The sequence below is a fragment of the Contarinia nasturtii genome, unplaced genomic scaffold (assembly GCF_009176525.2).
Source record: "Contarinia nasturtii isolate CC-2019 unplaced genomic scaffold, AAFC_CNas_1.1 Cnas_scaffold_285, whole genome shotgun sequence".
In the NCBI taxonomy this organism is placed as follows: Eukaryota; Metazoa; Arthropoda; class Insecta; order Diptera; family Cecidomyiidae; genus Contarinia; species Contarinia nasturtii.
Genome location: NW_022197640.1, coordinates 5,624,443 through 5,646,080, shown reverse-complemented (window position 1 = coordinate 5,646,080; position 21,638 = coordinate 5,624,443). Strand labels below are relative to the sequence as shown.

At 33.2% G+C, this 21,638-nt stretch overlaps 5 protein-coding genes across 7 annotated transcripts; 3 read left to right on the top strand and 2 right to left on the bottom strand.

Annotated features, from left to right (window-relative positions):
- Window positions 1-810: 810 nt before the first annotated feature.
- LOC116337782 (opsin, ultraviolet-sensitive) lies at window positions 811-7,354 on the bottom strand. Its single transcript, XM_031762656.1, has 5 exons — window positions 7,172-7,354; window positions 5,529-5,648; window positions 4,427-4,612; window positions 2,386-2,516; window positions 811-2,239 (listed from the first exon to the last, which is right to left on the bottom strand). The coding sequence occupies exons 2-5, from the start codon at window positions 5,606-5,608 to the stop codon at window positions 1,476-1,478; spliced, it is 1,161 nt and encodes a 386-aa protein (XP_031618516.1). The 5' UTR covers window positions 5,609-5,648; window positions 7,172-7,354; the 3' UTR covers window positions 811-1,475.
- A 1,704-nt stretch (window positions 7,355-9,058) lies between these two features.
- Window positions 9,059-10,322, top strand: LOC116337786 (phosphatidylinositol-glycan biosynthesis class F protein). Its single transcript, XM_031762666.1, has 2 exons — window positions 9,059-9,235; window positions 9,323-10,322. Exon 2 carries the CDS (start codon window positions 9,334-9,336, stop codon window positions 10,084-10,086), a length of 753 nt encoding a protein of 250 aa, XP_031618526.1. The 5' UTR covers window positions 9,059-9,235; window positions 9,323-9,333; the 3' UTR covers window positions 10,087-10,322.
- Window positions 10,323-10,327: 5 nt separating this feature from the next.
- LOC116337783 (mitochondrial carrier homolog 2) lies at window positions 10,328-12,366 on the bottom strand. The gene is made up of 7 exons (XM_031762657.1): window positions 12,091-12,366; window positions 11,910-11,994; window positions 11,550-11,832; window positions 11,340-11,471; window positions 11,012-11,266; window positions 10,820-10,930; window positions 10,328-10,732 (listed from the first exon to the last, which is right to left on the bottom strand). Exons 1-7 carry the CDS (start codon window positions 12,208-12,210, stop codon window positions 10,666-10,668), a joined length of 1,053 nt encoding a protein of 350 aa, XP_031618517.1. The 5' UTR covers window positions 12,211-12,366; the 3' UTR covers window positions 10,328-10,665.
- A 150-nt stretch (window positions 12,367-12,516) lies between these two features.
- Window positions 12,517-18,103, top strand: LOC116337625 (trafficking protein particle complex subunit 8). 2 transcript variants are annotated; one of them, XM_031762309.1, is made up of 16 exons: window positions 12,517-13,008; window positions 13,090-13,254; window positions 13,343-13,631; window positions 13,712-13,853; window positions 13,921-14,097; window positions 14,176-14,647; window positions 14,724-14,783; window positions 14,900-14,948; window positions 15,016-15,234; window positions 15,307-15,854; window positions 15,937-16,226; window positions 16,295-16,616; window positions 16,688-16,898; window positions 16,989-17,206; window positions 17,278-17,830; window positions 17,907-18,103. In XM_031762309.1, the coding sequence occupies exons 1-16, from the start codon at window positions 12,843-12,845 to the stop codon at window positions 17,983-17,985; spliced, it is 3,960 nt and encodes a 1,319-aa protein (XP_031618169.1). In that variant the 5' UTR covers window positions 12,517-12,842; the 3' UTR covers window positions 17,986-18,103. The 2 variants fall into 2 exon arrangements, with proteins under 2 accessions (XP_031618169.1, XP_031618168.1); XM_031762308.1 differs by having other exon boundaries at window positions 14,724-14,801.
- A 533-nt stretch (window positions 18,104-18,636) lies between these two features.
- LOC116337626 lies at window positions 18,637-20,986 on the top strand. Of its 2 annotated transcripts, XM_031762311.1 has the most exons (9): window positions 18,637-19,234; window positions 19,359-19,477; window positions 19,595-19,921; window positions 20,005-20,120; window positions 20,186-20,267; window positions 20,332-20,375; window positions 20,453-20,526; window positions 20,608-20,686; window positions 20,770-20,986. In XM_031762311.1, exons 1-9 carry the CDS (start codon window positions 19,094-19,096, stop codon window positions 20,790-20,792), a joined length of 1,005 nt encoding a protein of 334 aa, XP_031618171.1. In that variant the 5' UTR covers window positions 18,637-19,093; the 3' UTR covers window positions 20,793-20,986. The 2 variants fall into 2 exon arrangements, with proteins under 2 accessions (XP_031618171.1, XP_031618170.1); XM_031762310.1 differs by having other exon boundaries at window positions 18,638-19,234; window positions 20,608-20,986.
- Window positions 20,987-21,638: the final 652 nt, after the last annotated feature.

The following is a 21,638-nucleotide window of genomic DNA, read 5'->3' as shown; positions in this document are numbered from 1 at the left end:
TAAAACGCTACACACAGAGAAGTAATACAATGAAAACTAGATGACTTGTCGTATAAAATGTGGAACTAGTTGACACTCCGTATAAAATTGTATTTTTCCATCTAATTTCATACCAAACATCGTTTTTGTGTATTCTCTTTTGTGCGGTTCTTCTCCGTTTATGCTTTGAAGAAGATCCGCATAAAAGAGAATACACAAAAACGATGTTTGGTATGAAATTAGATGGAAAAATACAATTTTATACGGAGTGTCAACTAGTTCCAAATTTTATACGACAAGTCATCTAGTTTTCATTGTATTACTTCTCTGTGTGTATATTTTCCGAAAGCAATAACATACAAAACACCCAAAAATGCAGATCGCGTCCATCAGAGCTATTGCATGTTTTTTTTTGGGGATGACCCGACTGCCGCAGAGCCGTCAAAACAATAAAAAATCGTTATTTTATTATGAAAATTAACGAATAAGCCATGATGAAACTATATTATGCTCTCCCACTGGGTCCGATGGACACGAACTCCGTTTTTACGTTTCAATTCAATTAATTTCTTATTAGGGCATTCAATCAAATAATATTGTTCGATGTTTATTTATTTCACTCTTTTTACATTTGATTATTATTTATTATTTATCACATTGTACATCACATCTAAATTAAACACTAAATTTAAGCACAGACGATGTGAAGTATGTTGATATTTCAATCGTTTGACCAGTTTTGAGTAAGAATTGATTTGTATTTTATCGTCTGTTTGGTTCAATGATTGTTTTCTTAAACATAAACACAAACACCGTTATTAAATTCTAAATATGGGCAATCTTATCTTACTTTCTTGTTCTTTTCAAACAAAATTAACTTAAATAAATATATCTCCAAAAGATTATCTCTCTGAACTTAATATTTAGGGGGCCTAATCGAATGTTGAAAACTGATTTGTTGCTTGATTTTTTTTTATATAGGTAATGGTAATGGTTGCTTAGAAAAAGTGATGAACTTTTTTTTTGTTTCCATGAAAATGAAGATTCGATGTTATTTGATTATTCGCATGATAGATTGTTGGGTATGATAACTAAAGGGATTTTGTTATTGTGAATACAAATACTAACTCCAATTTGTATTACAGACGAACGCAGCTTGAAAAGCGTCTTCGGCATAGATTAAATTAAAATGCTTGAAAATGTTGCTTCTACAAGAGCACACACAATGTATTCCATAGTAATTGTACATGTGTGATGGTGGATAATTCTCAATACCCTTTCTCAAGAAATTAGAATTAAATTTCTTGGTGTAATCACATTGCACATTCATGAAAATTGCTTTCTAATTTGCTGTCTAATTCAAATGCCGTTACATCAAAAATCAATAATATCCCGTTCAAATGGCATTATATCCGCTCAAATTGAAATTTTTCTTTTGAATTGTGATTCATTTTTTAGTTTGACGTAGTTACATTGACTTGCATTTCTAGAGAACATTAATACGTATTCATACCCATATTTGATGTTCGTCGCGTAAATTTGCTGCTAACAAAACGTACGCTCATCGTTTTTGCTGTTGATGTCAGTTGTGGTCCATGGCCAATACCAAATTTCGCATGAAGAAAGCGTAAAATCTCTTTTTTGAATTGTGGATGGGTCATTGAGTATAAATATGGATTGAGACAAGCGGATGCTTTACAAAAAACGGCTGGTAACATGCTGGCCCACGGTGTAAGATACTCATTTTTCCCGGAAATGCCAAGCAACGCAACAATTGAGTATGGTGTCCATGCCACAAACCACAAAACAATCACATTTACCACAACAATCATAAGCTTACGTTCAACACGATTTTGACTTCGGCTCGATTGAATTTTACCGGTTGCTTTGACCACTTTCATAATTTGTGCATAGCAATAGACAATTATTGTGAGCGGAATGCACCAGGCGCCGACAAAAAATAAAAACATAAATATTCGAGCTGATGCACGATCGTCTAAATAGTCAAAGCTACAACTGGTTAAAAAACCTTCCGGCGTATATTTGCTGAAACCCATATCAAGTGCTGGCATTATGGCAAATCCAAAACTGTATAACCACACGAATGCCAACATGATAATCGGACGCAATTTTTTGCTGCCCAATATACGGGGATTTAGCGGATAAATAATCACAAAGTAGCGATCGAGCGATATTGCTGTCAATGTTGTTATTGACACGGTACCAGTCAAACCACCAAGAAATCCATACATACGGCATGCTACAAGAAAATACAAAAATAAAACCGAAAAAAAATTAAAGGATGCCACTCTATATGCTTGATTCATACATTTATGATTTGCATGCAAGATAGTGTCGCACGTTTTAAAGCCGGTAACGGCAAAATTGCAAAAAAATAGAACTTACCGACATCACCGAGAATGGGACCAAACTTCAGACTATTGTAAATAAATATTGGAGTCTTGGCCAGCATTAGAAAATCCGATATTGCCAGATTTATTACCAAAATATTAGCTGAAGTTCGCAAAATTCGGCATCTATTTCGAGGATATAAAAAAAAAAGTTGAATGAAATATATTTATCATATTTAATATTAACGCTAGCTATAATTTTTTGGTACGATTGCAATAATTTTTTTCTGGCTGGTGCCAAGTGTCTGTCCCGTATTTTTTTTTTCTTCTCTAAGTCTTTTCAAAATCAAAACTTTGTCTGCTTGTGTAGCATGGAAGCGTGAAAGCGTATAGCTGAATAAGATAAAGTTTGTTGAATGCCGTTGCATTCGTTACAGCTCACTACTCAATCAATATGAGTGATGTGCAATTTTGGAAACCTGATCATTTACGATGGAAATGCAAATTACGTCGTTTTTTTTTATGTAAACCTATAGAATTCTTCAAAACCACGGCCATTCATTGATCGGACAACAGCTATTACCGTGATAGTATTACCACAAAAACTACTTTCTTTCTATTCATCGATTCCATCAAACTAATTTGTTTGGAAAAACTTTTCCAAACAATGTAAATTGAAGAAGCGGGAAAAAACCTTTCATTGATTTGTTCATCATTTGTTTATCATTGATCTATCGCGACCAATGTCAGTTACATCGAATAATTTTAAATTAAATTTCTCGAAATCTTGGATCTAAGCGCAATTTATGTTTGTTCTCTCATTATCCATTATTATCGATTTTATAAATGTATTTTTAATGCATTGTATGAATTTACGAGCGTTGACGTTTGAAATATGACGCACCACATTTGAAATCCGCATAATCTTCTCATAATATATCATCCAACTAATAACTATGTACTTTAAAATATTTCGACAATGTATACGTATTGGTAGAAATGCACTCAACAATTATTTCATGTTTAATACAATTTAATTGGAGAAATAGGGGCAGGTTTGGCTTCTTTACTTCCATCAAATTCCAAACGAATCAGAATTAATGGAATTACCCCCTATCTGACTTCTTCTTTTTTAATTTACCGCCCCCCGTCTTGTCATCATCTTATATATCAGACTACATTGTCTTATATATCAAACCGATTAATATTATCAACACAAGATATTGAATTAACTAACGTTTTCAACAAAAACAATACGAATTGGTACAAATAATATTCAGTAACTAAAAAGCAGCTGGCGAAAATTCGTTGCAATTGAATCAAAGTCCTGGACAAACTGAATAATTTCACAGATAGATTTACATTTAGTAAAAAGTTTTGCTATCATAAGGTACAGCAAATGAAACGACCTAAAATACACACACTAATAAATTATCCAATTTTCGTAAGTCGAATCGAGTCGGAATAACTTAAATAGCATTCAATTCGAATATGGTTTTTCTTTTTAAATGCTAAACATGCCCTTGACTGAAATGCGCTCAAAAATATGGACAAATATATTATACATTTTCAACAAGCATTGAGCAATAATGATTTCACGAAAAAAGTATTTTCAAAAATGAGTGAACAGTGAACCGGTATGACATTTTTCATACACACCGATTTCGGAGCGGTATCTCGAATTGGTTTCACTTGTGTGTTGCACGAAATGGAATATGCTATGATTTTCAACTATTCGCTAACAAAAACAGTTTATCCAGCTCAAATATTTGCTTTATGTTCTTCATCCCAATTTTCCAAAAAAAAAAAAAAATAGTTGATAGTGCATGTGACAGTAATGCTGGCAGTGGTTACTTATTATCTTGAATATTTCAATAAAAGAAAGATTATGGTGCTTTCGACATCAAAAAGCTGTGCTTAATTGATATTATACGTTTGTTTTCAAAAACGACAGCTCAAAACGTCTATTATATGCATGGCAGCGAGTAACATGGAATGTGATATATATATTTTGTACCTTTTTAGATGGTACCTTTATGGAATTGGGAATTAAATGGTTAAAAAGCTGGAAAAATTAGTTAGGGCCAACTACTTACCGTAAGAACATGTACCCAACCAAGGCATTTCCGAATATTCCAAACACCATTATGCACAAATAGATAATTGCCAGTGTGTAATGTTCCCATGGCTTCGGCGGAACGAATCGCATCCAATGTATATTTATTGACTCGAGAAACAAAGGGTCCAGGTAACCTTGATAAGATGACTGTTTGAAGTAAATGCTGAAAAATGTAAATCATTTTTTTTTTGGAATCATTGGCCCGTGGTTATTTGTATTGTCTTTTTATTATATTTAGAATTTACTTGAATGCTTTTGCTCATTTGATTGGGTTAGAATAAAACCTGACCTCAAATAAAAAATACATATATCAGTAATTGTTCCTCTGAGGAGAAGAAGAACGGCGAGGAGAAGAACGTTTTTGATCAAAAAAGATATTTTCGTGATAAATTCTTAACGAAAAAAAAAACTTTTGACTTCATTTGAGGAGGGGGATTCTCAGCGCCTCCTCCTAAGAGGAACAATTCCTGAAATTTATAAAAATGGAACACAGTATTTCTTTTGCATTTTTGTTGTTGAAAATGCTGTGTTCCACTTACGGTTGGTTACAAACATTCGTTCGTTCGTTCCTATTGCCTACGAACAATTTTGTTCGTTCGTTCGTAGATTTTGAAAAATTAAAATTTTAATAATATCTCTATAATCTTAATATTTGAAATAAAAAATCGCTACGAACGAACGAACGAGTGTTCGTAGATGTTCGCAGCCAACACAAGTTCCACTTTAATAGATTTTTATTTCGGAGTGGGTTTTTTAATCTAGCCCATTCATTTTTCTTTTTCATTCAACAAACGAGAGGAGAGAGATCGAAACAAACCGATAAGAATTTTATCTATTTGTTGTTATTTTTTATTTTCCAAGAATTCTTGCTATTGCGAATGCGAGTAGACATCTCATGCGTCTGCAAGAGTGTAAAAAAATGTTTGTATGTTTCATTTTCTGGACATTGCTATTCAGCCAATAAGTGATTTTCCTCTACTGAGTGGTTGAGTGCTTAAATAATAAAGCTTAGCTCTTTAAAAAAAATCGTGGAAATGCGTATCTCGATGGTAGAGATAATAAAGGGAAGTGATACTTACTTATAAGAATTGTTCTTAGTCCATTCTTCAATTATTGAAGTATTGTACTCATTCGGGATGTTTACCGTAAGCATGTACATCTGTGTTGATATGTTATTGAGTCCATATACATACTACGCGCTATAAGAAAAATTGAATAAAAACCATAAACAAAAAAAAAAACTCACAACAAATATAAGGAGTAGAAAGAAGGTTGAATATTTTCGGCTACACAAAAAGCTTTTGTGATATCAATGAATTTGTTTTCACCATAAGAATCTATTTATAAGGATTTGGCCAGGAGGGAAAGCAATCAATGCAACTTATTCTTTACGTTCTTGACGAGCAAAAGGAGAATACCGCAATCTATTTGAATTCGTAACCAGATAAGTAGGCATCGAAAATTCGTTGCATGGCTTGAGAAGAAAAGAATTTGGAATAACAATAACGCTGGTTACCTTGAATGGAGTCGTTTATTAGCTATTAATACGGTATAAAGTGAATGAATTGGATAAGATAGCGAATGTTGGCGTTATTATCAAATGTGCTGTAGTCACATTCATGACAAACTTTATTATATGAAATCACAGTGTATTTAGAGTTAATACTTGCTTCAACGTAAAACTTTCGTTTATACATTTAAGTTCTGAGTGTTTTTATGACCTTCACGCCACCGAAAGTTCGGTGGCGTTAAGAAACTTATATGAGATGTAATTGGTGAGAGAGTGCTTCAAAGAAAAGTCTTCTTTCTTTTAGCCATAGTCCATGTACCAAAATATTTCGCTTAAGCCACAACCTATATGAAATTTCTGGATTCTCTTTATATATATTACGCAAAGTTTTTTGTTGTTGCGTTTTTTTCTATTTATTTTAATATATTTCATAGGAATTTTTCAATATCTTCTGCATTCAGTGTGCAAAGAGCATAGACAGTTTTATTTTGAATTCTCGGTTGTTGTCGTTTCTTAAATGGTACATGAACGCTCTTGAAGTCAACATTTATTTGCTGTTGAAATTCAAAGCTAAAAAAAGCGGGAAATATTGAAACTATGTGCATGCCGAAAAAATTGTTAAATTTCGTTTGAAAGTCGATAAAATATAATCCAATACATGATAAGATAAAAGAAAAATTCGACAAATGAACAGTCGTGCTGGATTAATTGGTCGCCAAAAAAAAATATATATATGGAACAGGGAAGGGATAAGAGAATGTTAAATTCACGCAAATCAAATTCGTTGGGAAAAAAAATACACCATCATCATATGATTATCCACTTTGAATGCAAATGATTACAAAATCCCACGAATATGTGCGTATGCATAAAAGCGTTGATGTGACAACGAAAAAAAAACAAGAGATACTGAATTCGTTTTGTGGATACATTAACACACGTTTTTCTTCTCTTTTATTTCATGTTATGAATCGAAAATATACAGCATACAAGCTTAGATAGCATAATAATTCATTCCATTGCGTTCGATGTCACTCAGAAAATATATGAAGCAACAGTAAAAGTCTATTACAGATATGTATTCTATTGAAGGGTAAAATAGCCATCCAATCGACGGTTTTATTTTTGTTATTTTTGTTGTTGGTGGATTTTATTCTTTCTATCTGTTTCGCAATTTTCCTCTTGAATGCACAAATTCAACTTGAAACATACTTAGTACACAATTTCTGAGAACAAATTCGTTGCCAAACAACGTGAAAATCGAAAAGGTAAACATGTCTTGCAAACCATATGACATTCACATTATCCATGTGTTTACGCTTTCATCTCGAAATTTTTGCCAAAATATTTATTCCATTGAAAAGTCCATTCGTCATAACAAAAGGCAACGATAAGATTCACAATTGCACTACTGATTAAGCTATCTATGCACATAATCAATGTTCACCAAATAACTTCATTATCACCGAAAAAAAAAAATAAGCGAATCATTAATTGTGTTATCGGAACAGCGAATGATTTTTATAAAGTCGAATAAAAAAATGCTCAAAATCGATTTTCAAATGGCTTTATTCGCAAACATTATTACAGACACAATGGCTCCCGGCAATTAATTTACCACGCGTTCATCATCACTATATCTCTCACTTTTGACTTCAACAAATTCTTGTTAAAACGTATAATTTTCCATTGTTTTGTGGAGTTTCCACTTTGATATTTGATTTCACTTTAATATTGATTCACTTATTCTGCCAAATATTTTCTGTTTTTTTTTTTTCTCTACTTCTAAAAATTAAGTTTCCGTTTTATTTTCTTTGAACTCCCGAAACGTGATCCACTTAACAGTTTTGCCAACGAACAAAAATGTGAAACTCAATTGGGTCGTTGAAGACAGTAAATATATCCAAAAAAAAAAAATTCGTATGTGCGTGCGTGTCCACAAATATATATGTAACGCAACCGAGACTAAATCGAAAGCATGTTCGAAGTTCGTCGAAGTTGATTCATAAATGAGCTGAGATCGTATCTACGTTGTGCCCGACTCAACCTAATCGGTTCGCTGTTTGTGTTCAGCGAGCAGTGGTATTCGAAATATGTGCACGAGATTAATACACGCGGATGTGTTTAACATCAGTCATCCATGATGTGGATCTCTCAAGTTGTTTGCAGTTAGTGGACAGTTGGAATTAAATGGAGGGAAAATCGGTTTTCGGCATTATTCTCACTTTGTACAGAAATTGTTCTTCGTTTCGTCGGCAAAAGGAATTTGAAATGAAAATAAAAAAAAACGAGACGAGAAGCGAAGAATAGCCGTACACTGTACATGTAATATGATATATAGACAAATTTGTTTGATATTACAATTGACGCTGTTAATCTATTCTTCTACGTTCAATATAACATTCACCAATACGAACCATGCATGGTTTATATGTTTCTTAAAAAAAGAAATGAAAGAGAAGTAAATGGACAAAGAAGCCTTACGGCCAAATTATCAGCATGGTTAGATTAAAGGTTCAAAGTGTACATTCGAATATAATGTTTTAAAGAAAAAACAACCCGAATCTTTCATTTGACTTTCCACAAAGCCATTTGAGATACTTTAAATTTATTCCATCCGCTTTTACTTTGTGCTTTGTACATTGAATCGGACATCCAAGTTGTTTCTTTATTGTCCGAATTTTCAAATCGATATATACATATGCGTATTCAACAATGCACATTATTTAATTGAATTAATTGTAATGGCTGAAGATGATGCGCGAAATTGTAACGAAAAGTATTCAAATTAAACTCAAATTGCTTTACACTCTTTGATCACTTTGTTCGTAATGATACTTCCAGCGATGGTGTATCGTCTGGGCACTCTTTTTTGCGGTTATATGAATGTGCACCTGAGAAAATGAATGATTTGAGTCCATAAAAACATAGTTTCATTCGTTCATAATAATAAGTTATTATTTAAGAAAAAACAGTATTCGATGAGCATTTTGAATTTTCGTATGACGACCGTAGCGTTATCTATCGATACAATAAAGCAACACATTTTTTTTATTTTGACAATGCGTTCTTGTCACTATTTGTATAGTTTTTATTTTATCTGTAGAATTTGTTGGTGCATCCATAGCACATAAATTTCATGAGAAAATTACTGTATTTATTGTCGCAAATGTATTAAATTCAACCTCAAATCATGTGCTAAGCGATAATAATAGACAGTCCACTTGATGTTCCAATAGTTGTTAATAGTAGTTAATAGTCATATTCACACAATTGGTACGTAAAAATCGAAATCGTTTTTCATTTTATTTCATTTGAGTATTTTGTTGTTTGGGCTCATCAAAACATTTTCTTATTCCATAGTGCTGGTCAAGATGGTTGGACGAAATAAGCAAATAATTCCCATCAAATTTCCATTTTTACATGTCGTTTTATCACATTTCATCGTAATGTTTTGCACAATATGCTTCTTCGAGGATGAGCAATTCATTAGTACGGGAAAATTGTATTCACCGATTACATTAATATTGGCTGCTGGCGAACTATTACGTTGGGGCATCAGTAAATATTCATTTGGATTGGATGTCAGCATCAAAGAGTACTCAATATCCAGCACACGATTAACAGCAGCTAAAAATCTGTCCACGGTGGCACATATAAAAAATTATTGTAAATTGTGTGCACTGTTGATGACATTTGTCGTCGTATTTATCGTTACATGTATATTAATGGGAGCACCGTATTATCAAAATTATGAAGAAACACTTGCACTATCCATTCTACTAACATCGCTTACAATTTTACCGATTGGCCTGTTTTTGGGACCATCGAAAACCATACAGTATTTATTTTACGATTCATTTGAATTGAATTCAACGTTTGACATTTGGCAATTGGAGCTGTTGCAATATAATGCATTCGGTACATTGGTTGGAGCATGGGCTGGTTCGGTGGTTGCACCATTAGATTGGGATCGACCATGGCAAGCATATCCAATACCGAATATCGTTGGAGCCGTACTTGGATTTTCATTCGCAAACATTCACACGTTCCTTTCATCGATTATACAAATTAGCGATCGAATGATTGATATGTCGATTATTTCAAATGAAAAGAAAGCCATATAATTACCATTTTGCTATAGCACGTGTCATTATAGAACGTTTACAGTTTCCAATTGTTATTATTATTATTTATTCAACTATTATTAGTATTTCTTTTTTTTCTCTCTTCTGTAATGAACATATGTATTTATGTACTGTAAGTTAATTATCTGCCAAAAATCTATTTTCCGCGTGGCGATCAATTGTAGAACGAACACTAAGAAATACATAAATAAAAAAAGAATGTAAGAAAACACGCATTTTGTCCATTTTATAGTTAACATTTGTAATTTTTTTTTTTCACTTTAATAAAAATAGATTATTTCTTTGGAAACGTGATTCTCAAAATTCTTTGAACACTACCAACAAATGCTTGCTATGATTATCCGTTTGTCTTCTAAATAGTATTAGTATTGTTTTTCTTAAATTTTAAATTCTTTAAATTAAATTCTGTTGTTTCAAACAACCAAAATGTGGCTACGCTGAGCTAAGTGCCAGATTCAGAATAATGTAATGCTCTGCGGAATTTTCTTTTCTTTTTTTTCTGTCTCTCTTCCCTCTTTCGTATCTCTAGTTCCTGTGCTCTATCAATCCATCTTGTGTTTAGTAGTTGGCCGCCAACTTTGGATACGGAACAACTGATTCAGTGCGGGGTTGTGGATAATAATATCTGCCATAAATGATATTCGAAATAAAATAGCGTTTAATAAATAGATTAACGCATAATATTGATGTTGATTATTTTGTTTTTGTTTACCTCCAAAACAAGGAACTACCACGTTTATGTTGATTTATGGATCTCAAATGATCGTAGCAATGTGACCAGTTCTTGTATAGTGGCATATGAGGTTCACTTCCAGCTTGTAGTCTATGTACACACGAAAAAATGAAATTGGTTTTTAAAAATCAATTGAACCAAATAGTGTAACAAAAATAAAAATAAAATTACCGTGAACCAGTGACAACCATGCAGGTGGCAGCGACTTGAAATGGATACAAGAAACTGGCATAAATAAATTGAATGAATCCATTGAAGTAGCTACGATTATCTGAATCTCTAATATAGTATTTGTGGACCAGGTAGCACGTTGTGCTGGTCAATGCAATGCATGACAGTTCGGAAATTAGTTTCGGTTTTAATCCGGAGAAGAAACCAAAGACACCCTCTTGTGAAAATATTTCCTTCACAGATCCCCAAATCGAACTGAAAATGTTATAATTATTAAAATGTTATAATTATTCAAATGAATTCGGTACTATATCATTTTTTTTATTACCTGTAAATCTTTTCACGTCCAATAAATTGTGCCATCATTCGAATCGATATAACTTGAAATGGATGCGATATGGTTATACCTATTGTATGCACAATAAGGTCACGTTTAAGTGCCTTTATGAACAAGCGAAACCTGTAAGATAATTAGCGAATAAATTGAGTGAACGAAAAAAAAATTAGTGATTTCGGGTAAGAAAAATCATTATTTTACATTTCTTCGTCTTCAGTTTCTTCTACAAACAAACCGCTATCTTCTGCAGACTCTTTTCCTTCTTTTTTTGGAGGTTCACTTTTTGTTTGGTCCGTTTTAAAGAAATTTCTCTTATACTCGTCGGGCATTTCGGTATTTTCATCGTTTTCATTTTCATTTTCACATAAACCTAATTTTCTTTCAATTCTTGCCGTAGCAAATACACTAACAAGTGTTCCCAACAATTTCGGCGACAAACCTCGATAGCATCCAAACATACCATCAACCGATTTAATATGTCTTACTATAACCAAAAAAAACGCATATGCTCTTTTAACAAAATCATTAATTTGCTGAAATGTTTGAATTTCAAAAATTTACCGTATTCAAAAATGTTTGGTAAAATAAGTGTCGGTCTTCCAAAGAATGTTTTTCCAGGCCGTGGTGCAATGGGTTCATAGCCAATCTGAAATGGTCAAATGAATTTCAATCAAGGCCACGCTAAACGGACATGTCCGCTTTATTTTTTTTTGTTGTTTTTGCATTTTGCTATAAAATGTACCTGTATCAAAACTTTTGCATACTCAAAAGGATGCAATCCAGCGCTGATACCCATTCGCATACCAAACTTAATCCAACGATTTGCTTCGGTTTCTTGCTCTTTTTCTATATCGTTCATCATCTTGAATGTTTTTGCGTTTTTCAATCAAAATCACTCAAAATTCAACTTAATTTTTCTTACTATCGTGTACGCGTCGGATTGATTTTTATGTTCGTGTCGCATGGAAAATACGAATTCAGAGAATGTATTACGAATCGCACTACACTGTATGCTTTGACAATGATATCACCGATGGTATTCGTATAAGAGTGAAAAAGAGTACGCTATACGAAACCATTGACAGATTCCAATCGCATCAAAATACGTATGCTACGTAATGTCAAATCCGTCAAATGTTTCAGTGATATTGTATTGGTATTTAATGAAAAACCAACAATTCGATATATAGGCGGACTTTGTTGCGACACGAATACCATTTGATAAATTGAATGTAGTGTTTAAGTTTTGCGATTGATTTGGCCAGGAACAATGCATAGGATTCATTGAATCTTTGATTTGTATGTTACTTTGTTTTCTGTTGTTTTCTTTTTTTTATTTGACGAAGTGGTTTCGTTTATTTGGTCACTGGCACTGGTGCAATAACATCCAATCTAAATCTTCAAAGAATACACACAGTTACAGTACTTCCAAGTGTTAAATTATTTTTAAAAAAAATAGCATAAACTTGATTGAAACATACAAATCACATCAAAATGATTCATTTAACGTCGCAAACATTATCCGCTAAGGAAATGATACAAAACGTATTTTCACCATTGATTGGAGTCCTTTGCAGTCCACAAGCAGATGAATTATGCTACAAAAATAATCTTTCATTCGTTGAACTATTGCAACCATTCAGTAAACTCACAAATGATGGTATAATTGATTTGAATATTGGATTTGTGCGTGTGTTAAATGTGTAATGCGTCTTCTTTTGTATTGAATAAAAAAAATTAGCTTATATTCGTGATGCCACCGGAACATCAACATCAGTCAAAGGCATACGCCTGAATTTCTGCGATGTTAACTGGAGACCGCCACAAACAATGGTTGCACGTAAAATGCTCACCGACACAGTCACTGCAGCCCAATCAACAAAATCGAAACCAATTCAAATTGACGGTATGTTCTTATTGACAAGATTTAATAGATATTTCACCAAAAAAAATACATTCAATAAACGTTCATTGTTTTTTTTATTGACACACAGAAAAAACGTTCATTGACATTCCAACTTCAGAGCCATGGTTCGAACAATGGCGCGAAATATTTTTATCGATTCAATCACAATCTGATCACGAATTTACACGACATTTTCTAAGTTGTCTCATTGTCCTATCAACAAATGATCCGAATTCGTTGGAAACAGCCCATTTACTAACACGCAAAGTGCAAGTGATGCAAAATACAACACCACCAAAAGTTCCGAAATGGTTCACACCAGACGCACTAAATTGCTATGTTCTCTTGCATGATCCAACACAAGGCAATGTAACTAGGTAAGCGAATTTTTACTTCAGTTATTTTGAAATTCATAATCTCTAATCGATTTTTCGTGTGATTTAATTTGATGTTATAGTGCTCAACAAGCCTTCGAGTCGTTGAAATTAACATTTGGTGACAATAAATGCTTTTTAGTACAAATAAATTCACAACAAACACCTTCATCCAACGATGTTCTCGATCCATGGGTGAAATTTTTGCGGAGACAACCAAAAATGGTAGCTATTTTTTGTCTTTTTTTCTCAAATTTATTATGTCACGCTTATGTTATTTTTGCGATTGAAGGATGAAACATCGGATTCAGGAAGTGCACCAAAAACACCACAAGACGTGACCAGTCTATCATCAATGCCATTGACCGTTCAAATGTCCACGCTAGAAACTCCCCCATCAGGTATTGCTGCCGAAGAAATGGTAGATCATCCACTTAGCCCCACACAAGAACAATTTTCTGATACTATTGTAAGAGACCACTTGATTAGTTCGATATTATTATTTGAGTGATTCTATTTTTTTTTCTTCTCTTAAATCTTTCGATAGCATTCGAATTTCTCATCTAGTCTAGACAGTCTATCATCGCAAACACAGATTGTGAATCCGAATGTATGGGAATCGGATGTGGATGTGAAACGTGGAATTTATTTAACTGCCGTAGATATCGATAATCTTAAGCATTTAGTACAGGATTTTAGTATACGGGCACTGATTCCATATATTGAACGGCAAATTATCTTACTCAACGATACGGTTTCGAACAAAAAGAGCGTCAGTCGATCATTGTTGAGCGCAACAAAACGGTTCTTTGCCACAAAACCTGGTGCAAGTACACAAAACGAAAATGTAGTCGTATACTCAAGTGATTCATCGCTTGAATTACAAACGAGAAAATTAGGTGATTTACACTTTTTATTTGGTAACTATTCGCAAGCCTTTCAACAATATCATCAAGTAAAACGCGATTTTCAAGTCGATTCAGCATGGCAATATTATGCTGGTGCACTGGAGATGGCAGGTAAGAAAAATGATCCGAACAATACACTTGGTAAAAAAAGATGAACTAAAAGAAATTTGTTTTAAATAATCTCCAGGTTTATCTGCATTTTTATCGAATACAACAAACGCATCGAATCAAAAATCATATAGCCGAGGTGAGAATCACGCGAAAGGTAATTTTCCATTTTTTAGCGTATCAATTGATTAAAAATCATTTCATTTTCATGTTCTTTATTAATTTTCATTCATTTCTTTTATGACTTTCCCATAGCATTTAGTTACTTAGAAGAGGCAATTGTAGTTTATTTAAATCAATGCAAGTGAGTATTCACATTTTTGTCGAAATTCGTTGTACACAATAAAAAAAAACTTTTATTTCCTCAAAAGACTTCAAAATTTGGCTATAAGATGCACGCTGCTGAGTGTTGAATTATTGAAATCATCGCAACTTTTCACGGAAGGTGCACGGCAATTTATCCGAATGACAAGTACGGATCAGGATTTGATGTCAGGTTTACTGCTCGAACAATCGGCCTATTTATTTTTAAAGGCAAATCCACGTCAATTTCGAAAGTATGCATTTCATGTGGTTCTAGCTGGTCATCGGTGAGTAAACAAATTTAACATCAATTTTTAAATATCAATCATTAATAATATAATCAACAAAAAATGATATAGATACTCAAAATCTGGCCAACGAAAACATTCGTTCCGTTGCTATCGTCAAGCAAATCAAATATTCCAAAATCGTGGATGGGATTTAGCTGAAAGTCACATTTTTTATACGTTGAGCAAACAAGCAATAACTCTTAAGAAAGTTGATGAAGCTGTTACGGCATTGGCACATCTCTTGCGTCCATCCAATTTACAAAGTGCATCCCAACAAGCATCTTTCTTAAGCGAATACATTGCAACGCAAAAAATGTTCTTGAAACAAACCAATTCCGATACGTTGCTTGACATTGGACTACCGAAGGTGGTCAAAACATCAGTTCGTGTTTTAATATCATGTCCATCACCGATTACAGTTCCAAATTTGGTGGCCGCATCGAATATTAACATTAATATGAATCAAAATGAGGCGGCCGACGAGTGGAAGTGGAATAGATTGGAATGGATTGCCGCTCAGTCTGCAACAAACAAACCAATTATGGTTTTTAAGCCAAATCGATCATTATTCACATATCAATTGCCGACCACTGAAAATCCGCTCAGCATACAAGGAGGTACGTTCATCTTCTCTCTTAGCATAATAAAAATATTTAATTTTTTTTTCTCTCTCTCTCTCAATCGATCGGTTTGCTGTAGAACCCGTTGAAATTAGTTTTGCATTAGAAAATACAATAAAGCCGCCGATTACTTTTGACGATATCAATATACTGTGGACGTTTACAAATCAAAATGGTGAAGTTTTTACAAATCGAAATTTATTTAAAAATGACATTGGCATCGATGACCGAAATAGCATTTACAATATTGTCGCGTCCACATTTATTAAGCAAATAAAATTAAATGAACACGAAAAGAAAGTTGTTGTGATGAAATTAACACCACATCACATTGGAAACTTGGATATTCAAGCCGTTGTTGGCAAATTGGTAAGATTATTTGAATAAAATGAAATCAACGGAATCGAAATGATGAAATGATTTTTTGTTTTGTGCAGGCAACAAAAGAGACATCAAGCTTATGGGGGAAAATTGACTTTGAAGCGCCAATTATTAAACCAGATGGACCATCATCGGCCGATAAACCACCTCAATATGATAAGAAATTAAAATTAACGATATTACCACCAGCACCAGCACTACATGTGAGCTTCACTCAAATACCTGTGGAGGTGTTAGCCGGCGAAATAATACCGATTACCGTTTATTTAACAAATGCTGGCGCTGAGTCATTGAATGACATTTGGGTGGTTGCAGACGAACCACGTTGGATCCTAGGCGAATTAAATAGTCAAGAGTTACCATTATCATTATTAAGAGGTAACGAATATATACAAAATATGACTAACTAAGAGAATTAAACACATTTACTTGAATATTTTTTTTTGTAGATTTCAAAGATCTCACAAATGAAACATTGGGTCGTGATAGAGAAGCATGTAAGCAACATGCGTTTAAATTGTTCTCGACATCAGGTGGAGTGTTACAGCCAAAAGAAGGAAAAACTGTAACAATTTGGCTTCAAGCACCATACAAAAAAGGTCAAACAACACTCAAGCTATTATTTTACTATGGAACTCCTGAACATTATCCAAAACTTCGGTGAGTTTAATTTAACCATGAAAAAACTATTCAAACAAAAATAATCCGAATATATTTTCTTTCATTTTGTTTGCTTATAAAACACCGTAGATACCGTTTGGTCCGTCATACATGGAATTTAAATGTAAATGAATCACTGTGTGTTGATGCGACTTGTACACCCAACATTGCTGCATCGGATCAGTTTGGTGTTGATATTTACGTTAAAAACCAGAATCAAGTTCATCATGCGCTCGTCACCGAAATCTACTTGAGTGATATCAAATTGTTTTGTCCGGTTTACAAACTAAGTCATGATAGTATAAAATGTAATTTTCTGCTCAATGTCAATTTTAATTTTAATATATAGATTAATTGAAAAAAAAATCCATTGTTACAGACCTCCAAAGTCCCGGCTATACTCGTCTTATGCATGAGAATAATGGTTTGCGAATCAATGAATCGATCGGCTTTCGATGTTTGCTCGAAAAGAATGAAAAGCAATTGGTGCCAGCAACAAATCCATTGGACTTTGTACGGAATCGATTATCAGGCATTGCCATTAAAGCGAATACAACTATTGACCGTGATATACCTAGTTTAATGAATTTGGATAGTTTTCTCATGAAAAATGAAACAAAATTCATTAGTGTTATGAAACTAGTTAGCAATAGCGAAGAATTTAATCAAATTGTATCAACCGCCGATCCACATATGACAATTTGTTTGACATGGAGTGCAACTGTGAATGATAATAATTCAACGCAACGCGTTACATTTGGCCAGCATTTCGTGCAATTAAGACATCTTTATGAAACTCTCAGTTGTCCACCATCGGCAGCCGGTTTGCAGTCATTCAACGAACACGAGCAAAAGATTCGCATATACAATAATTTACCATCGTCAAAATTACCAACAGAAAATGAATGCATTCCATGGGATCCAAATGACGTGTAAGTTTTCAATTTTTTCTTGAAATCTCGTTGAAATTTTTTGAATCATTTTGAATTTTTCTCGATTCCATTACAGAAATGTACTCACCCGATGCTTTTTGGAAGTCGAAGAAGAGACTTCAGTTGGTGCAATGGGTACCGGTGCCGTTAATTAGTTTTAAGTAAATATAATTTTGTTTCAAGATTTTGAATAACAAAGAATATACCCGCTCTTCGAACAAATGCCAAGAAATGCATTTTTGTATGAGGAATAAACGTTCTTGTTTTGATGTATATAGAAATTGATTTTAATTAATTGAACATTTTGCGCTAAAATCTATCTTACATCCGCAGTCAATGTCATACACTCTGTCATATAGTATATTTCAAATCACATAGTATCAATATTCAATTATACTATTTCAAGATCAAGAGAATGTTGCAGTACTCGTTTGTGTTCACGTTTTGTCTTTTTCTCTTTTTTTGATGAATGGGATAAGATTTCCAATCAATTGGCCTTAATTAAAATCATCAATATGATGCCGGCACTGATGTTATTAGGAATGAGCGTATTTTGTCGGAAGTTCGATGATCATTGCTTGACGAACAAACTGCGATCAAAATCGTGCAAGTATGCATGTGTGTACGTGTGTGTGTGTGTGTGTGCACATCATACATTCTAACAAATCAGTACCGCGATACGCGGCCATAAAGAGTAATGAGTGTTCGTATTTATATTTATACATATAGATTCGTTGCATTCTGAGTGTGTGCTAACTAAGTAAACCAGTTTCTAGCGATGTGCTTGTTAACGATCACGATGATAATATAATATTTCTTTTTTCCTCGTTTTGCCTACTTAATTTCAATAATGTTCGCATGCAAAAGCGCGTCCATGTATTTTCGATGGTTCGAGATGCGTCAACCACACCGAGTTCATTGGATGTTTAAGTAGTTATTTGAAGCGGTTTTCATAATAGCATACGATACAAAAATTTACCGGCTACTGTAATCAATGCGATTTATTTTATTCATTTCATCTATTTTTTTTTTTTGGCAAAGTCATTGAACTGTTTTAAACCCGTATGTACATTATTGTAGCTGATATTTGATTTTATTTTTAAATGTTCGATTGTTCGAGTGGACAGTGGTGATGTGGCTGCCTCTTAAATTTGTTTTAGAAGTGGATTTGATAAAAAAAGCGCATCTTTTTCATCGAATTTTAACATTCAACGAAAAGTTAAACGAATTTATCTAAAGTGGTTGCCATTCAAAGTATTGATAATGCACCTGTTTCGAATGTGGTTGTTTATAATTGTTTTGAATACTATTCATGAAAATGTGTTGAGTGCTATTCTTGATATCGATGAAAATCTTGTTCTTAAAATTTGTAACATGAAGTTCTGCGATGCAACTAAATTAAACGTGAGTGTGCCAATATGGCTTTTTTTAAGTTTATTGCGTTCAATTAGCAATTTGCTGTTGTTTTTGTTGTTGTCGTTTTTTTTTTCGAATTTCCATTTATCGTTTGATAATATTAATTGTACAGTGTGATTTGGAATATTGCATCGAACAAATGAAACATCGAACTAAATTTGGAGATTGCCCGAAATATCCAAATAATACACGAATGAATTGTTTTGATGATTGTGATGGCCAAGATTATAGGTGACTTGCATTCACTTTAAGAATTTCAAACATGCATGACATAACACATAAACACACACACACCACACATATGAACAAAACTTGAAGTGATCAAGTTCGGAAAATTAATCATTGCAGGTGTTCGGCGGCCCAGAAATGCTGCTGGATAAACAATTGCAATCGTTCATGTATAATGGCTGAAAATTTAAATCGTGTCTCGACATTTACACTATTACCAATTCCAACAAATATCAGTGTGATTAGCATGGAACACGAGGCAAGAAGAAAAGCAAAAATAACTTGGCTCATGCGAATAGCGCACAGTCGGCGTGAAGAACAAATCGATTATGTTGTTGAAGCACGTGCGCACATTGGTTACACATTTTCCAAACACAAAATGGGTCAGTGGTTTGCGATAAACACAGAGAATTTCCATATCGAATCAATGCACTCACACAATTCCAAGTGCGTATATTAGGCGTTATACACATCATTTTATCAATATTGAAATTGCAATTTTTTTCTTTCTCGTTCTGCACGCAATCTAGAATTTCATGTTTGATCACACTACAAATTGGACGATTTTATGAGTTTCGAGTATTAGCAGTCAATGGAAATGGCACAAGAGGATGCTCTGATACGACTGTATTCCAACTTAATGAAAGTAATAATTCAACTTGAAAGAAGAAAAAAATACCAATAATAAATTTTGTTTTTTATACAAAACAGAACCAAAACACGTTTCACCGCCCACCAATTTAGCGATTGATTCAATTCCCAAATTAACAGTCAACAACAGTGTGTACACAAGGTTAATCAATTAACATACTAGCATGCATAAACTATAATCGTTCTTGTACTTTACTTTAATTTAGATTGAAATGGCAGGAACCAAGCTCAGAATATCCCATTGAAAAATGTGAAGAAACAATTTATTTGCAAAACCCATCAACAACAAATCATATGTTTTAAAAACGGTTATTTATTTATTTTCAGATGAACTTTCATATTCACTGTATATAAATGAAGGCAATGGCAGCCTTGTCATGGAAAAATTGCGATTGCCAATTGTAAAATAGAATGAACCAAGTGAACGTATAATTTTCCATTGATTTCATTTAATTATTTTCATTTTTGTCTCTCTTTAATAGACGCACACGTTCTACGAATTCTATGATCTCTTGTCAAATTCAATGTATTACATTCAATTGGGATCAATCTCTTCGTTTGGTAAAAAACGTTTAAAATCGGAAAAAATTTCGATTTACTTAAATACGACCATTAATGCCACTTGATTTGCTATTCAAATACAGCAATCGTGTATAATCGTGTATGATACGTATCAATTGTTAGATGATATCTTCACGACCCAAGTCTGGAGGGACACATCATGCTATGACACCTTATAATATAAAAAATAAAATACAATTTATTTGAATTGAAATAAATTTTAATGCTGCAAGTGTATGGTTTAGTGAATATGTGATAATTTAATTTACGTCATAAATAAAATAACAAGTATGATAATAATTTATATTTGTTTTTATTTTGCTTGAATATTAACGATGTATTCAATACAATTGATGTAAAATTAAAATATTTTATTTAGTCTATTTTTTATTAAAGTAATTTTGAAATCGAAATTAAATAAAGAAACTTACATTCTGGCAAACGAGTGCCGTGGCGAGAGTAAATCCAAATTTTGACTGGATTACAATCTTTAAAAAAATTATGAGTAACAATTGATAGAAAATCTTGAGATGAGAAAAAAATGATTTAAACTCACTTGGAACGAGATATTGTTCGCCTGTTTCTGGCCCTTTCACAATCTGATAGGATATTTTTGATCCAAAATGAGCTGATTGTGGACGTTCATCATCGTTATTATAGCAATAATCTTGACAACATTCATCTCGTCTTTGAGCATCAGCCAGTGCGGCAGCAAATATTAAACTTACAAAAATTAAAACGGTTAAATATTGCGCTTATTTAGCTCCAAAAAATTTTTTATCACCATTTGTATTATTCAGAGTTTTCGCGGTAAATGATTGATTCAGCGATTAGATTAACGCTATTTAACTGTTTCCTACCTTTGGTATCTGGATCACCGTTATCTCCTGTGAGTGTTTTGTATAAAGAATTATTTACTAATCAATGTCTACACCAGCGTTTCAGTCGTGAT

Bases quoted from the DNA above. Each gene is read 5' to 3' on its own strand.
- LOC116337625 (XM_031762308.1), top strand. From the start codon at position 12,843: ATGATTCATTTAACGTCGCAAACATTATCCGCTAAGGAAATGATACAA. The intron at 13,255-13,342 runs GTATGTTCTTAT...ATTGACACACAG, and splicing joins GAAACCAATTCAAATTGACG to AAAAAACGTTCATTGACATT. The intron at 14,648-14,723 runs GTAAGAAAAATG...AATAATCTCCAG, and splicing joins TGGTGCACTGGAGATGGCAG to GTTTATCTGCATTTTTATCG.
- LOC116337783 (XM_031762657.1), bottom strand. From the start codon at position 12,210: ATGATGAACGATATAGAAAAAGAGCAAGAAACCGAAGCAAATCGTTGG. The intron at 10,931-11,011 runs GTAATTTTATTT...GTGTGTACATAG, and splicing joins ATGGTTGTCACTGGTTCACG to ACTACAAGCTGGAAGTGAAC. The intron at 10,733-10,819 runs GTAAACAAAAAC...CATTTATGGCAG, and splicing joins GGTAGTTCCTTGTTTTGGAG to ATATTATTATCCACAACCCC.
- LOC116337626 (XM_031762310.1), top strand. From the start codon at position 19,094: ATGCACCTGTTTCGAATGTGGTTGTTTATAATTGTTTTGAATACTATT. The intron at 20,268-20,331 runs GTTAATCAATTA...ACTTTAATTTAG, and splicing joins AACAACAGTGTGTACACAAG to ATTGAAATGGCAGGAACCAA. The intron at 20,527-20,607 runs GTAAAATAGAAT...TCTCTTTAATAG, and splicing joins AAAAATTGCGATTGCCAATT to ACGCACACGTTCTACGAATT.
- LOC116337782 (XM_031762656.1), bottom strand. From the start codon at position 5,608: ATGTACATGCTTACGGTAAACATCCCGAATGAGTACAATACTTCAATA. The intron at 4,613-5,528 runs GTAAGTATCACT...TACATTTTTCAG, and splicing joins ACTAAGAACAATTCTTATAA to CATTTACTTCAAACAGTCAT. The intron at 2,517-4,426 runs GTAAGTAGTTGG...TCCTCGAAATAG, and splicing joins GTTGGGTACATGTTCTTACG to ATGCCGAATTTTGCGAACTT.
- LOC116337786 (XM_031762666.1), top strand. From the start codon at position 9,334: ATGGTTGGACGAAATAAGCAAATAATTCCCATCAAATTTCCATTTTTA.